Source organism: Arachis hypogaea, chromosome 3 (assembly GCF_003086295.3).
Source record: "Arachis hypogaea cultivar Tifrunner chromosome 3, arahy.Tifrunner.gnm2.J5K5, whole genome shotgun sequence".
In the NCBI taxonomy this organism is placed as follows: domain Eukaryota; kingdom Viridiplantae; phylum Streptophyta; class Magnoliopsida; order Fabales; family Fabaceae; genus Arachis; species Arachis hypogaea.
The window spans coordinates 127266662-127284649 of NC_092038.1; the positions used below are offsets into that span (position 1 = coordinate 127266662).

The 17988-nt window shown below is 31.6% G+C and overlaps 1 protein-coding gene and 1 long non-coding RNA gene across 2 annotated transcripts; both read right to left on the reverse strand.

The window, feature by feature from the left end:
• Positions 1–853: 853 nt before the first annotated feature.
• On the reverse strand, positions 854–2978 carry LOC112791431 (polyphenol oxidase A1, chloroplastic). The gene has a single exon (XM_025834268.3). It carries the CDS (start codon positions 2826–2828, stop codon positions 1095–1097), a length of 1734 nt encoding a protein of 577 aa, XP_025690053.1. The 5' UTR covers positions 2829–2978; the 3' UTR covers positions 854–1094.
• Positions 2979–10539: 7561 nt separating this feature from the next.
• Positions 10540–14016, reverse strand: LOC112791432 (uncharacterized). The gene is made up of 4 exons (XR_003197218.3): positions 13419–14016; positions 13222–13328; positions 12962–13134; positions 10540–10975 (listed from the first exon to the last, which is right to left on the reverse strand). It is a non-coding gene; the product is annotated as an uncharacterized lncRNA (long non-coding RNA).
• Positions 14017–17988: the final 3972 nt, after the last annotated feature.

The following is a 17988-nucleotide window of genomic DNA, read 5'->3' on the forward strand; positions in this document are numbered from 1 at the left end:
TTAAGAGTTTGTTGTTAGTCAATAAATTATTGTATACACAAGATAGAATTCGATCTCACACAGACTTAATTATAATTAATTTTATATTTATTAATTCTTATTATATTATTTAAACAATTCTGCTATGTTACCAACAACATTTTTACCAACATCTGCCAACTCTTATTTATAATTGTGTTTAATAGAAGTGTCTTTGTAAATGTGTCTAATAAAAATGTCTTTTTTATAAATATGTTTAATAGAAGTATATTTATAGATATATTTTTTAGATGTGTCTCTTTATATATGTGTTTAAAATATAATAATTAATCATTGTTGGCAATAAGTTGACAGATAATATATTAGTACCCTGCACTTTTCCTTATTTAAAAGAAGAAGTAAATAAGTTAGATCACTAAGTCACATCAATTTAAAGTAAAAACTCAGGAATAATCGACTTCACGTGAAATTAATAGCCGAGAGCTTTTAGATAGAACTTTAGTCAAATCAGTCAAATCATCTAACTGCTCTCAGCCATTAACTTCACGTAAAATCGACTACACCTGAATTTCCACTCCAATTTAAACCCATTTTATTTTGACAAGCAGTACCTTTCTGTTTTTGGTGAGCTTGGATGGAATGAGTACCCCCTTGACACTTTTACTTATGAGTGCAACAAAGTTTCTTCAAATATATAACAATCTAAAATGTATATTAAAAATAAATTAAATAATATATATTTTTATATACAAATATATATAAATTAATTTAAGTAATACATCACATTTTTTTAAAGTATATCATGCTAAAAAAGTGGCAAATGCAGTTAATATATTTCTCACTGGTACTTGTTTTCTCAAGCTGATTAGGAAGCTTTGTTACTAATTAACTTCAAATATTATTCTAAAACATCATCCTCATCAACAATTCACTACATATTGTGAAAGCAACAAAAATTCTCGAAAGCAAAGAAAACAGACACACGTTTTATTATTGGTGAACTTGTACAAATGACTGAGATAGAGATAAAGTCACCAATAATAATATTATTGAAGGGATACGTAGGAGGAAGCATAAGCAGAAAATTAAACGAGGAGTGTGGGTAGTAAGATTTGTTATTTTTTGAATGAACATTCATCGTAACTTACGTAGGCGTTATTTATTGTAACAGGCACAACACCATATTGTGGAACCAATGTTACCTCAACATTATCTTCATCATCAGCTTCCAAATCATCCAACAAATCCGTTATCCCAATGATGTATTTTACCGTTGTGTCCTTGGCATTTGGAGCATGGGAAACATTCACAAAGCTTCCAGCGAATTCCCTGTCCTTGGGTGTGGCCTGCATCGGATCTCCCTTCCAAAACACCAACACATCAAACTTGACATCTTTGCTCTTATCAAACGCAACATCAAACACCAGACTCTCCTCTCTCTCCGCCTTCTCCTCCTTCCTCCTCGACTTAAACTGCCTCTTCACAGCAAAGCTCGTAATGGAGTTCAACACCAAGGGCAGGTTCGGAGGGTTCAGCGGCGTGGGAGCCAGTGCTGCCCTTTGAGCTTTGTTGGTGGCGGGTTTTGGCTTCGCATTCTTCCATAGAATGGGAACATCCATGTATTTATACCCGAGCTTACTCTGGTCAAGGCATTGTTCGGACCTGACTCGTACAAGGTTCTTATTCTCATCATAGAACAGAAAACTTGACTTCAAATAATCTTTATCGCTTAAATCAACTCCACCAAACTTTTCCTTCCATATAGTCCAGAGGCGGTCCACGTTGGAATGGTGGCAGTAGAAGATCGGATCTCTTCCGGAAGAATAGAAGGACCCCATGTCCTCACCATTGGGATCCGTTGGATCACCGGTCCATGAATGACACGTGTTGTGGAGAGTCTCCAAAGAGCCAGCAGCTGAAGAGACACCACCTCCAGCTTGGAAAGATGAGCCAAAGAAGCACGCTGGCCCCTTCACATCGGCAATACACTTGTAAACCTTGGCATAATTCTTGTCCACTTCACCGCTAGTGTCAACGCCCCTCCTGTTCCAGTCCAAGTCAACGAGAACAGGTGGCTGATGGTTGGCATTCCTCTTAGCATCGAAGAGCGACGATCTTCTGTCGGTGAAGATGGCAGGGATGTCCATGCCGTCGGAATGATCCCAGTTCCAGAAGGGAAGAGCGAAGGTGGGGTCGTTGATCAAGCTGCCCAGGATTTTCTCGTAGAAATAAAGGTACCAGCGATGGAAAGGAGCGAAAAGCCAGTTGAAGTGGACTTTGACTTGTGGGGGAAGAGTAGAATCCAAGGCATAGGAGTCATGGCAATAAGCGCAATGGATGTTGGCTTGTTGCGTGAAGCTGCGAGGATCATCGTCAGGGAGGGCTCTCATCAGCCTAATAGCTTCCTTGTACTTGGCTAGTTCGTCACCGGTAACCAGATGAGCCGGTTTTCTAACCCTTAACGGCTGGTTACTCGGGAACACAAAGTCGCTGATATTTGTTGCTTTTGGGGGGCAGCAAGGGATGGGTTTTGCACCTGCCGGTAGGTTAGGCCGCCCGCAAGAATTCTGATCGGTAACCACCGGATTAGCCACGGCGAAAGGGTTGTAGGTGAAAGAAGCAGCGGCGCCAAGGCCTCCAAGGCCAATCAGGACATCCCTCCTGTTTCCTTTTGAAATAACGTTGTCATCACCGCCATTATTGCATGACACTTTGGAAATGTGGCGTTTTGATTTAGGGTAGCGGTGTCTCTTGGGTTGAAGTGGAAAGAGAGTAAAGGATGAGGAAGTGGCTGCGGAGACATTGGCGGTGGTGGACAGGAAAGAGAGAGGGGTTGAGATGGAAGCCATGATGGTAACTATAGTGGCGTTCACGTGGTTTTGGTAGTGCTAAGAGTGAAAGATAGTTGCTCTTCTTATAACGATAATCATCACTACTACCCACGCTGTGTAATGATTTCGTGGACCAATAATAGAGGATGTCGAGTACTTGTTAATGTTACCAATACTGCTTCAATAGTGTATTTGAATAATATATATGACTATTTATTTTACTCAATATAAATTAAAAAATAAATATTTAAAATAAAATATTATTAATTTTTTAAATATAATATATTTATATTATTTAAAATAATTATTTAGTACCAAAGATAATAAATATTTAGTATTATACTAAATTAAATATTTTTATATTTTTATTATACATATTATATAAATATTTTATTAATTTACTATATTTCTTCTATTTGTTATTATATTTTTACAAGTTTTTTTAAAGAGTAATGCATTAATATTGTCAGCAACATTATAATAAATTATTCGGTTAATCTTATATAAAACTTATTAAAGATTATTTTTATTGAGTTGAAATTTAAAATGATTTTTCAAAACTAATATTATATAATGAATCAAATTTATTAATTTTTTATTAATATTTAATAAATTTTAAATTTTAAATTTAATAATATAAAAATAAAATATTAATTTTAAAATATTGATTAATATTAATAAAAAATATTTATCTTAACTTTTTCTATTCAAATTTTAAATATTCTTATTTTTAAAAATTTTTAATATTAGTATCAGCTACGATATTAATTAACTGTATAATATTAGTTTTCAAAATTTTTTTCTGTTCTCTTTTTAATTTTAGTGAGGAGTAGGTGAACATTATTCTCGAGATTGGAACTTGTTTGTACTTTTTATTTGGTGAAGTAGGTGGACCATTCCCTTGTTTCTTAGTTCTACACTTCTACTTCTATGATACTTATCGAAGAAACGAAATTCCATGTGGACCACGTGCATGATTTGTAATATTTTTCTTAGTAATTCCAGGGAATCGCCTTTTTATTTATAAGTCAATGTCGATCAATTTTTTTAAATTTTAATTATTTTAAATTATAAATTTCGAATTTTGTAAAAAATGAACATTTTTAAAATTAAATTAAATTTTAGAGTAAAAAATAATTTTAAGAAAATGACAACAAAATTAACTCCTTAATTAATCTTATCATACTATTTTTTAATAATCTAATCTTATTATATTTTAAACATTATATATATATACATATTTAAATTTTTATTAGGATATTGATTATTAAAATAATCAAGAATCGAATAATATAATATAAAATTATTTACAAATAAAAAAATAATCAGTATTTTTTCAAAAATATTTAAATTTTTAACAAAACGGATAAATCAAACTCTGAGATCCAGTACTCGAGTGAATTTCTCTCTACAGATAGTGTCTAACACGTGAAACTTGCCATACATAAAGTCATCAACTGCCCAGGAAAAACACTCTCCGCGTATATAGCAGCCAATATTTATTTTCTACGGATGTGAAGGATAAATATTTAGATTTGATAGAGATATAGGTAAAGTCGATACTTAATTAATAATTGTCAAATAATATTTTAGTTAAATATATTATATTATTTAATAATTTTAACTTATTAATTTTGTATAAAAATAATTGTACCTAAGTTTTAATATTTAGATCTAGTAATAAAATAGTATTTGTTTAAGTGAATAAATATTTTAACTTTTCTAATATATTCAATGTATTTGAAATTTAGAATTAATTAATTTTTTTATTTAAACATTTATTTATAATATCTTTAAAGAGTACCTTTAAAATACTTGTCAGTAGATTTATTCCATTTTTTATTCCACAACGATGTTAAAGTTTTGTTTGAGCAAGCTAATAAATAATAACCAATTATGAATTATCCCACTTATTGATATTTTTATTCAATTAATTATATATTGCCACTTGCCACTACTGAAAGGCCAGGCTCATTATTTTAGATATGTCAGCTATATGTGTATTATGTCTTGATATGAAATATAAAAGTGTTATATATAGATGTGGGACAGTTTTTGATGAAAGAAATTTGGATAACCAAATCGGATGGTTCGAGTTACGAGGAAAAAAAATTTATATTTTAAGAATGAAATTAATTAAATCGTCTAATTAGTTTTTTTTTGAAAATCAAATTGGACCGTCTGAATTTGATTAATAAATATTTTTTTTGAATAAATTAAAAGTAATCGCTGGATCTAAGTTGATTATAATATATTTTTTTAATATTATATAAGTGTGGGTAGTTCGTATTGGACTGATTAGAGCGATTCAATTTATCGTCTTTTTCCCTCAGCACTTCCATTTATCTTTCTATGTTCTTTCGAACGAAGGAAAATAATTTAAATGTGAAGTTTATTCATGTGAGTGAGAAAAATAGATGATAGAGTCTTACTCAAAGTATATTATTTCGGTCAGATTTTGTTACAAACAGTTGAAGAGTAAAATTTATTTGTGAAAATCCATTAGATATTGTTATTCCATTCTCAATCTCATTCGAGGAACTAAAATGTGTGATTTGTGAGAAGATAGAATATGGATTGTCTAGAAGAATATCATGTATTTTATATAGGTATCCCCTACCAATATTTGGTGGATTCGTTCAATTTCAAACGAAATATGTAACTGATGAAGCGAGCATGCAAGAGATGTTTTCAATGTACATTGAAAGTCGCACTCAGATATCGTTCATTGAGGTGTATGTTGAATTCGAACAGTCTAAAGCCGACCAAAATATTAAACGAAAAGATTATAACAGTGACAGTGAGAAAGAGTTTGAAAGCAATTACGAAGTTGTTGGTCCAGACGGAGATGAAGACCAAAGTGATGGCACTATGGCACCAACTGTGACGGACTTGGCAAATGCACTAACAAACGAATATCCGTTTGAGGAGCCGTCTTTTATGCGAGTTTTGGACTTGAAAGCCATGCATACTACAGAGTTTCCGGAGTATATGAATGCAGGTACGTAATTACCTATATATATATACAAAGGATTAGAATTTTATAATAATTTATATTGATCGATGTGACTAAATAATTACGTGACATGTGATAATATACGTAATTAGCATTTCTTTGTGTGTTTGTTTCGTTAATAATATTATTTGTACTTAGTTATTGATTAAGCTAAATATTAATTAGTGTTTATTAATTAGTATTTGTTTATATGCTTATGCTTTTAATTAGTGTTTATTAATTAGTATTTGTTTATATGCTTATGCTTTTAATTAGTGTTTATTAATTATATTAAGATTGATGTAGTGAGTATTGATTTATTTTTAATTGCACTTATTAAATATTTGTGTATTAAATATTTATGCTACGGCTGTCGTCGTGGCAGAAATTCCTGTTGTCGCAGATGGTGAATTTGCCGTGGAAATGGAATTCAGTTCCAAAGAAGCTGTTATTATGGCGATGAAAGATTATACTATCCGAAAAAGTGTAGACTACCGGGTGTATGAGTCAGAGTCGCTGACATTTTTTGCCAAGTGTACGCAGTATGGGTCAGGTTATGATTGGCTTATCAGGGTTAGCATGATCAGCAGAAAGTACTGTTGGGTTATAAGGAAGTACAATGGTAGTCACACTTGCACCAAAGCAACCATTTCTCAGGATCATTCGAAGCTGGATTCGAACAGAATTGCAGAAGCAATAAAGTCATTGGTTGAGGCTGACCCCTCAATAAAGGTGAAATCAGTTATTGCGAAAGTGCAGTCGAAGTTCAATTACACCATCAGTTATCGAAAAGTATGGTTGGCTAATAAAAAGTCAGTGAAAAAATATTTGGAGGTTGAGAAGCATCATACGAAACTTTGCCTATATGATTTAAGGTCATGTGTCATAAGAAGCCATCAGTAGTTGTCCATTTTGAGACTATGCTTGCATATCAAGGCAATAACTTGGTTACTGATATTCGGGTATTGCATCGAGTCTTCTGGAGTTATTACCCCCCGTATTAGAGCATTCAGACATTGTAAACCAGTTGTCCAAGTAGATGGGACTCACTTGTACGAAAAGTATAAGGGTTGTCTGTTGTTTGCAGTTTCATAGGATGGTAACAACAATATCGTCCCAATTGCATTTGCTATTGTGGAGGGAGAGACTTCTGATACGTGGCACTTTTTCTGAGTAACTTGCGATAACATGTAGTGACTCGGATGGTGTGGGACTGATCTCTGACCGACACGAATCCATCAATGCAGCTGTGACCCGCAGAAACAGAGCTTGGTCGCCTCCCAGAGCTTTCCACATGTTTTGCATCAGGCATATAGAATCGACTTTTTTGAGAAAGTTCAAAGCACCGTACCTACAAAACTTGTCGTCAATATAGGTAACTTTGTGTAATTTGAAGTTCATTATTAACAGGGTACTGTTCAATTATTATTAGTGGTATTGTTTTTTTTAATTTGTCCTTTCTTATTGCGTGGGATATTCGATGACGGTCCGCGAGTACGAACTACGTTACCAACGTTAACGAGAAGGGGTGAGGCTTACACTAACTGGCTAAACCGATTCCCCCACGAACAGTATACATTGGCATTCGATGGTGGTTACCGATGGGGTCACATGACGACGAACCTCGTGGAATGCATCAACTCAGTCTTGAAGGGGGCACGCAATCTTCCGATCACTGCATTTGTCAAAGCAACTTTCTACAGACTCAACGAGTTGTTCGCTTGAAAAAGAGCCGAGGCGGAGGCTCGGATTAATGTTGGCCATGTTTTTTCTGAGCTTGTGACCTCCAAATTGCATGCAAATCAACTTGCATCAAGAAACATCCAGATGAATTGCTTCGACAGGCAGAATGAGGTATTTGAAGTGCGTGAGATGCCAAGTAGAATGGAGTATGCAGTCGACCTCCGTCGACAACAATGTGACTGCGGTGAGTTCCAGGTGAACTAAATTCCTTGTCGACATGTGTTTGCATGTTGTGCAAATCAACGAATAGATTCGCAAGTGTATATTCATGATGTGTATAAGATGGACCAAGTTTGACGGGTTTACCGAGCCAGGTTTAGGCCACTGGGGAATCCTACTATATTGCCTGCTTACAACGGGCCTCGATTCGTACCGAAACCGTACCTGAGACGAGTTAACAAAGGTCGTCCAAGGATGATGTGCTTCTTGAACGAGATGGACACGCGAATGCTACGTCGTCCTAGGCGATGTAGGCAATGTGGGACTGAGGGACACATCCGTTTTATGCAGCTTGCTCTACAATCCGAATTTCCTGATGCAACCCCGAATTGCTGCAAACACTCCGCCTCTAAGACTTCAAAACTACTCATAGTCATCCTTGTGACTGGAAAACCGTCTGTTGGAAGACTAAGAATAATAGCATCTTATAGTGTCACAGCACATTCACCAACAAGAAAGCGAAAGTTATGTGTGTTCGGATGCCACCTTTCGACTAGAGTATTTACCAGTGCTTTCTGACATTGAACTACTCCAATTTGGGAAACATGCAAAAAATCGGTAAATCGTAAGTGCTCCTCAACCCTATCATTGTACTGATCCGGAAAGAATGGGTGATCACGTATCAAATACCGTGAACTCTATAAAAACATATCAGATTATTAGTCAAATCATTAACAATTACTAATTTACTACTAAAAGATAATAATTATCTAACTAGGGCAACTAATTTATTAAACCCATGCTAAACTTTTTGTTAATTAACTAATTTAGTAATTACCATGTATGACTAATCTAACCTACCAATTAATTAACTATCATTATTAAACAATTTCCACAATTAACAAAACAGGACATAATAATTGAAATCACAAAACTATGATATATAATTTTACTAAATCCAATTCAGATAAATGATTTTACTTAATCCAATTTATTAAATCCCCGAGTAATTAACTTAACTGCTAAATTTAATTAACAACTCTATAAATTATTTCGAATGCTTTTTAAAATATAAAAAATTATGATATTATTATTATACATATTTTACTCATTCTATTCTCAACTAAACATTGAATTACATAACTATTTATTTATTTAGTTACGAACAACAAACTACTTTACTACTAATAATAACTAATAAATAAATTCAATTCTTATTTAACTAATAAAATTTCACTTCATTAAACCCTCAACTACACTAACATATTTATGTCAATTAAAAATCGAACCACAAACAAAAAATTATTACAAAAAATTCTACCTAGTTTACTCAAAATTTTCCAAACCATTTCCAAAAATTATACAACTTAAACATAATAATTAAGTATAATTTCTAAAATTATTATAAAAAATTTTAAACATATATTTTTATTAATCTATCACATTACATTAATTTAAATATTATCATTAATTAAAAAGTTCAGTAATCAACTACATTTATATATAACAATAAATTTTTAAGTTCTAATGATAATCACAATTTCTTAACCTACATGTTTTTAAATTCACTTTCTAACAATAATAATAATAATAATTCTATAACATAAATATTTATTTCATTTAAATATATAATTCTAAATTTCTAATAATAATAATAATAATAAATCTAAAATATAAAAAATTAAAAAATTAAACTTATATAATCAGGATGGCTGAGATAATGTATAATATAAAATTCAAAACAATCAACATCTTTATATTCTTGTTTCTTTAGAAGCTGAAGAAGAAGAAGAGAGAAAAGAGATTGATGTTGGTGTTCACTATAAAAGTGACTCGGAGGGAGTGAGTTGAGGTTCCGAGAAGCATGTTGGTATAAGGAGGTACCGCTCTGGAGGACAAAAAATGTGCGACACGTGGCTGAAACTGCACAAATCAGACGATTCGAATTATGCCCTTTAATCAGACCATCTAAATTCTTATACCACTAAATTCTTCCGTCCGATTTCTTTACCTCTGACACCACATATAGATAAAGCACTCATATTCTCTATAAAACGGTATCACACCAAACTCCTCTCCATATTAAAATAAAAAAGTGGAATGGCCACTACTCAATACAAAATTCTGACACTTTTTAATGTTGTGGAAGACTATTACTTATATGATATCACTACAACAAATAAGGGTTTTTGCAACGGTAAAAAACCATTGCTGTAGATTGAAAAACTGTTTCTAAAACTTTAGGCAACGCTTTGGCAACGGTTTTTGACCTGTGGTATATGCGGCCGTTGCCAATGCTCAAAGACAATGGTTTTTTACCTAAGGCAACAGTAAGAAAAAAATCGTTGTCAAAGTTACTAGCATAGACAACGGTTTTGAAATAAAATTTTAAACAACAGTTTCAAACCGTTACTCGATAAGCAACGGTTTTAAACCGTTCTCTTTCATGATCCAACGGTTTAAAACCATAACTGGATAGGCAACGATTTTAAATTGTTGTAGTTTTATTATTCACAAAGCCAACGATTTTAAAACGTTGCTCTTGGTGTCATTTTTTGGAACGGTTTTAATACCATTGCCATTTTGTAGTCGTGTAAGACAACGGTTTTAAAGCGTTACCATTAGTGTTGTTTTTTGACAACGGTTTTAATACCATTACCATTTTGTAATCGTCTTTGACAACGATTTTAACACCATTACCTTATGTGACTTTTGACAACGGTTTTTTGTAATATATAATTCTTTAATTATAATAATTTTCTCATTAATAAAATTAGTTCCAACTTTTTTTTAATTTAGTGTCAATAAATAATCTAAACTATTAGAATCAAATTACTAAGATCCACAATCATATTATATCATCATTGCAAAATAACATACACACTAGTCTAGGTCTTGTACTTATATCATCACCATTTTTCAAAATACAACAAATGTTTTCCTGCTTATACTTTTCAGTTTTTACAACCTAAGCAGGACTAATTAAGTTATGCATAGTATTATCTGTATGCTAATTCTCTAAATAATAACTAACTCTAGCTCAGATGTTAAAATTGACATGGTTAATATTCTTGTATCTTAACATATTACAAAATCATTCAAACCAAAATTGAAGTTAATAAGGGATGAAACTTTCATGGAAAGAACCATCATATCAATTTTCTACCATGTCCTTCCAAGGAACATAAAAGTCAGATACTGCAACAGCCAGATAGAACATTGCACGTGGGCCAATATCCTTCATTGGCTTTGAAATTATTTGCAACATCTACAAAATAAAAAACATATTTATCAATGATCAATTTGTGCCAAGATATATAATTATTAAGCTCTTATAGTTAAGCTAAAAAATAACAAGTGGCTCTAGCAATCTGATGAACCCATGGAAATGAAAAATAAACAAATAAACAAATTATTGCTGGCAAACACCAAGAGAGAAAGAAACTATATACACCACATAACAGATTGCGCTACATTTTTACATGAAATTAATACAAAGAAATTACAGTGGAGTGAAGCTAACTTGAAGATACTCAAATATAATGCTAAAAGGAAGCTTTAACAGGAGACTACTATCCATACTGCCTGCAATAGTATGATATCGTAGTAAGGCTATACTTATTAACAAAGACAAAATGGAATTAGATGAAAAAAAAAAGACAATGAAATGACAAAATCTTAGCTACAGATCATACATCATGATGATCCACAATAGCGGTCTTCAATACTTTAGAATAAGCCTCATGGACTGAAGTATATAACAGCATTCAGCAAAATGCAGAAAACTCATATGTTTGAATAAAACAGCAAAATAAGAAGAAATGAAGTGGGCATGCAAAATAACACCATTACAAAATATCCAATTAAGTATCATTTTGAATGGTCTTCATCTAAAGACAAGATTAAGAAGCAAAGAAAATTGCTTTATATGATGGAATTTTGTTAGCCTTTAGTAAATCAAGATAAAAATTAAGAATCTTCTAGAGGAAGAAGAGGGAAAAAAATCTTACAAGGCACTTAACATCATTGTTTCATACAACTAACGACCTACATGATCAAGTCTTTTATTTCAGTTTATCACAATTTTTAGTGCAAATTCTAATGTGAAGATCACTTATATAACTTTTACAAGCAACAAGTTTTAGAAACCAACAAGCTTAGTATCTTTCAATTTATATAACTTTTACTACAAAACTTCAATTAGGCTAAAGTTTGGTTTGGAGACTCCTAATTTATCAAGCAAAAAGTGTCTTGGTTGCAACCCAATTTCTATTCAATGCTAAGAATTACAAGCATTGGAAGCTGATGCATAACTTGTTGAAAATTGATTCTTTCCAGCCTTAATCATTAACTTTCAAAAATTCACAACTCCCCATCCTTAACTCCTAAAATTCTAAAGTTTTAGAGCAATTAACCAAGTCAATCAAATTTTAAAACAAAATTGGTTTCACTCCAAAACTCAATTCATAGGAATCGCAGCAAGAGAAACAAGTTGCTGCCCTGTTTGAACTCTTCTGCTACAGGACAGATTTAATGACTTAACTTTAAAAATTTGCCATAAATTTTCTATTTAACGAAAAATCCTCAATTTTCCAGTTCAGCTCCACACATTCCCAAGTTTAATCCAGACTTGGTCCCATGCAATTCCGATAATCACAGAATTAGTTATAGCTTTTCAAAGTTTCTGACTTCGTTTAAAAGTAATGCAGAAAATCAAATTTTGCAATTTAACTTTGAGAAATCATAACCAATTCTCTAGTTAATTCAAACTTCTCAAAATTGAATCCCAACAACAACTTTTATCATAGTTGCCTTTACTCTCATATCATTTCGATTATTGTTGAATAACTAGTTTACTTCCAAAGTTATCTTTTAATTTAAAAAATCAGATTTTCAGCAATTGGTTCAACATTTCAAGCTTCAGTCTTCCAATTATTCCTTAAACCCAGTTTCAATTAATCACCAACTAAGTCCGTTACAGTAAACCAGCTCAACAGCAACAATTTCAATTTGATCCATCAAAATACATAAATCAAAATAATCTCTCATCAAACAATTCACAATTCAATTTCACAAAATTAACGAATTCAATCAAAGTCCCAATCCAAATCTCAATCATTCCAATCATAATTTCAGCCGCAATTCAACATTCATATAATTAATCAATTACTCACAGCTATTAAACCTATTTGCAATTATTCAATAAATCTTGTAGGCATTCTTAAATTAAAATAGTTTAAGTTAAACCCTCTACCTCGATGAAGCAATCGCATAATTTAACGCAAAAAGCCCCTTTATCCCCAATTCGTGGCAGCAGCAGCAATAATTCCAATGTAATCTGGACAGAGATAGTGGCACCAACTATGATCACAACTATGATCACACTCGCAGCAACCATTTCAACATTTCTGGCAGAACATAGCAGTGCTAAAACAAAGACATTGACTACCGTAATTAAAATTAGAATATAACAGGGAAACAAAATGCTAAATAGAACAAGAGTGGAAGCGTTACAGGGTTACAAAACGGGAGGTTCGGTGTTAGAACGAAGGGGATGGCGCAGCAGCTTGTCTTTTCCGGTGACAAGCTTCAGCTATGACGATTCCAAAAACGCAATAGAGCTAGGAACATCAGAAACAAATACAGGATTGTTACAAATTAAATAGGGTTCAGAGATAGTAGTTCTGGTAACTAGGACACGACTAACTTACCATGAATGACGGCAGCAACCAAGATTTCCGGTAACAGCAGCGGCAGAGGAACGACTCCTCCTCTGCTGCGTCACTCTCTTATGCGCATCTGTTTCTCCCTTTCTGCGACCACATCGATGGCGACCTCATCTCCCTATTCGGCTCCCCCCAGCGGAGGCTCTCTCAATCGTAGCAGCAGCAAACCCTGATGGCAACGGGAATAAGGTGCGACAGTGATGAAGTCTCGACGAAAGCAGTGAGGCGCGATGGTGCAGGTCAGCATCTTCTCTTTGCGTCTCACCCTCAGCGAATGACAACGGCGATGCACGAACAACGGCAACGGGGCGTGGCTCGACGGCGGCTCCTCCCTCTCCTTCGTGGGTCACGTTCGCCTCTCCCTTTTTTCTCTGCGACAGCAGCTCACCAGCGGCACCAAGCTCCACGGCGCTGTTCCTTCTCCTCTCTTCTTCTCCCTTGTCCTCTGTCTCTCTTTCCTTCTTTCTTCTCTTCTATCTCCCCCTCAAACTTCCCGTTTCCTTTCTTTCCCTTTCTTCTGCTCTGTGTGCGTGCGTTTTTCATTAGGTTAGTGTTAGGAATTTGTAAAATTAGGGTTTTAATTGAGAATTTAGTGTTAGGATAAAATTTATATGAGTAATATAATAAATTTATAAAATATTTAAGATAAAATAATAATTTAAGATTTAAATATAATATTATAAAGATTTAAAACGTATAAAATTTTATTTATTAATTTATTAATTAGCTCAAATAATTATTTTTAATTTAAATTATAAAATAAATATACTAATCATATTTTATAAAATACGGTTAGGGTATTGAAATTTGGGAAATAGGATTTTTACTCAATTTAGGAATTTAGGGCTAAGAATAAAGAATTTTATAAAAGAATAAGGATAAATATAAATGGACATTTTGATAACATTGAAGGATAGAATAATTTTAAAATTAAATGTATTCCATTAAAAATATTTAAAAATATTATTTATCAACATATTATTAAGTTCAATTAATTATTTTTAATTTAAATTATAAAATAAATATATTAATCAAATTCTATATAGTATAGTTTAAATTTAAAATATCAATTATCTAATTAAATCAAATACCCTTTTATTATTTTTTCATCGCCACCAGAATTTTAATTCCAATTTATATGAAATAATTAATTATAATAAAAATTGTATATAAATATTTTAAATTATAAAATAAATATAATTATTTTTATATATTTGTTTTAATTTGTATAATTATTTAAATAATATTAAAATTGTTGTTTGATAAATAATTTTTGTAATGGTTTTAAAACTGTTCTTTAAAATAGTCAAAAAGAACGATTTTATTTTGTTGCTATAATGTAATGAAAAATTGAACTTCAACAGCAATACTGTAAAAATCGTTGTCTAAGACCATCTAATAAAACAATTTTAAAGTGTAGCATTTTGACAATGATTTTTATGTGTTTCTTTTGTACAATTTTTTAAACAACAATAAAAATTGTTGTTTAAAAATAAATCATGGTAACGGTTATAAAATCGTTCTTTAAAATAGTCAAAGAAAACGATTTTAATTTATTGCTATAAAATAATAAAAGATTAAATTTAATAATAACACTATAAAAAATTGTTGTCTAAAACTATCTAAGAAAATAGTTTTAAGGCATTACAAAATTTAGCGTTACTAAAGCCATATTTATTATAGCGTATTATTGTACCATTATATTGCAGCTTTTCTCTATCACGCTTGCTACATGCAAGATGCTTTTACTCGGGTCTTTTTTTTAAAAATATAATTTTTTTTCTTCGGATTTTATTCTAGATGAATATTCGAAGGGTCCATCTAGTGTACAGATGTGTTTTGGTACAGATTTACATATTTTTGTTTTTTATTGATTTAAAAGTGTATCACTAAAAGTGTATCACTAAAAGTGTTGCTTAAAGAAAAAGTGTTACCCTTAATCGTTAACTTGGCTCTGATACCAATTTTTAAAAGTAAAATGACTTTGAATAATTCATAATCAAAAGTATTGACCATAATTCTGGTTTTTATAGTTTTTCAATCTTGTTTTAGTTTATAATATTCTTTTTTGCATGGATTATTGTATATAAAATCTTTTATCTGTTTGTCTTTTTCTTTAATATATTTTCTTAAATCCTCAAAAACTTCTTTTATTTCTACACTTTCTATTGTTTCTAAATATCTTTTTAATTTTTCAACTTCATTCTCCATTTTTTCTTTTAGCAGCTTTAATTCTTTTAAGTCATAATATGGTTTTCTAGACATTTATAAATTTTTTAAGTTTAACTCCAACTTGTTTATATTTATTTTTATTTCTATCCTTTTTATTATAAGGTCATTAATTTCAATCTGAAAATTATTTAATTCCCTTTTATACTCCTTTATTTTAATTTTTTAATTTTTTCGCCCTTTTCCTTTTTATTTTATTTTCTGGTTTCTCAATCCTTGTATGCTTCATTATTTATCTTAGAATTTCTGCAAATTCTATCATCGATTCATCACTATTTTCTAGAGATTCTATTAATTTTTCTAGCTCTTCGACTTCTCTTTTTAACTTGTCATAGATTATTTTTAGAGCTTCAAATGCTCTTTGATTTATTTCAGAAAACTGTAAATAATTCAACCGAATTTCTCTTTCAAAGAGCTTTTGTTTCTTGTCTTGATAAGTTATATATATTTTTTCTTTATTTATTGTCATAATTTAATGTTTAGGGTTTCATTTAATTTTTCGACCTTTTTTGTTAATTCTTTTATTTCAGAATTTTCTTCTTTAATCTTTAACTTGGATAAACTTAAAGGGCTATTAATTTTAGATTCTCTTATTCGATGAAACTAATTTTCCTGATGGTTCTTTTAATAATAGAACTGGATTTTCAATAGCTTTATATTTTGGTATTTCTGTTTTTACAATTTTATGAAATAATTCATCAACATAAATTCTTTCTCTGTTTTTAAATATTATACTATGATGGCTATTTGTTAGAGCATAATTTATTGCATATGTAATTGAAAATGGTTCATCGTCTTGTTCCATTAGATTCTTTCTGTGGAATTTATAGGCCAAACTTATAGATCTTCCAAGATTTTCAGTTGATAAAGGTATAGCATATCCAAGATGGGCATTGAATTTAACATTTACGTTTGCCAAGTTTCCATGAACAATTCCAATTATTTGATCTATTGGGTCGTCAGTAATTCTTTTGTCACAGATTGCTAAGCTTATTGGTGAATTAATTCCTTTCATATATGTAGATTTGATTAAGACTTGTATAGTACTAATATGAATCCATCCAATTTTAGATCTTTTTTGTTGATCCTTAATTTTCTCAATATGTTTACTCAATTCTTCATCATTTATCAAAGCTATTTCAAGTTCTCCATTGGCGGATTTTATCTTTATAGGAGCTTCAAGTTGAATTTTTCCATAGTATATTATATTTTTTCTATTAAAAACTTCTTTTAAAAGATTTTGTTTATTAAAATTTTCATTTGATTTGAGATTTAATTCTGTTTTTAGAACAGCCTGTTTTTCATTATCTAATAAAGCAGATAATCTATAATAATCAGATTCTTCCGTTAATTCTAAACTTTCTAAATAATTCATAACTAAGAGATTAGGATAAAGGCGTACCTTTCTGAAAAAACTTCCTTTATTTAGAATATTTTACATAAGATGTTTTTATCTCCAGAGGGGAGATTGTAGATACTAACTCCAGAGGGGAGTTTAGAATTGGGTTTTCCTAAGGGAATTCTTCTTCAGACTTTAGAATCGCCTTGGCAGCTTCCTCCTTGCTCTCCTAGCATATGAGTACTCTTAACCTTCTGCTTTCTATTGTCTGATGCCTTTTACAATTGCCTAAGCAACCTATTTATAATGGTTGGGTCTGATGGACAATTCCCATCCTTACCCTTCTTATGACGTCATTGCTTACGTCATTGTTTATTATCTTGCACCAGCTACATTGTTGGTGCTCTATGACCTAAGCGCTTACGTCACTATGTAATAATGTTGAGAGATGCTTCAGATGTGCTGTCTTCTCCTTTCATCATGTGACCTTCAGATGCATTGTCTTCTTCCTTTATCATGTGGGTTGATTCCGTTTCATTATTGCCTTCTTCAGATAACTCTGAGACACATAGCTGGCACTTGTGGTCTTCTCTGTCTTTTATCAAATAGCAGAGATTCCTTTTTATCCCTTCGGGGAGCTTTTCTAAGAGTCCAGATAAGTTGTAGAATGCTGATTCAAATTCTACTAAGAGTCTCATCTCTCTTTCTTTAATTTCATTCCTTTTACTGGACACAAGCAAAGTATTTCTGCTTTTATAATTGATTCTTGTGTGAGATTCTCTTGTTATCTTTTGAGTTCTTTCGAAGACCCTTGCTAGTGTGCTGGCTAGTCTTCCTTCATGACTGTAGATTGTTAAATCTTGAACTTGATCAATTGGTTGAAAATTTCCTGGGAAGACGGACATGAAGATTACTTGATGTGCTGGAACCAAGCATTCTTCTTCTTCATTAAAAATAGGTTGACTATTCGTAAATTTTAGGGATATA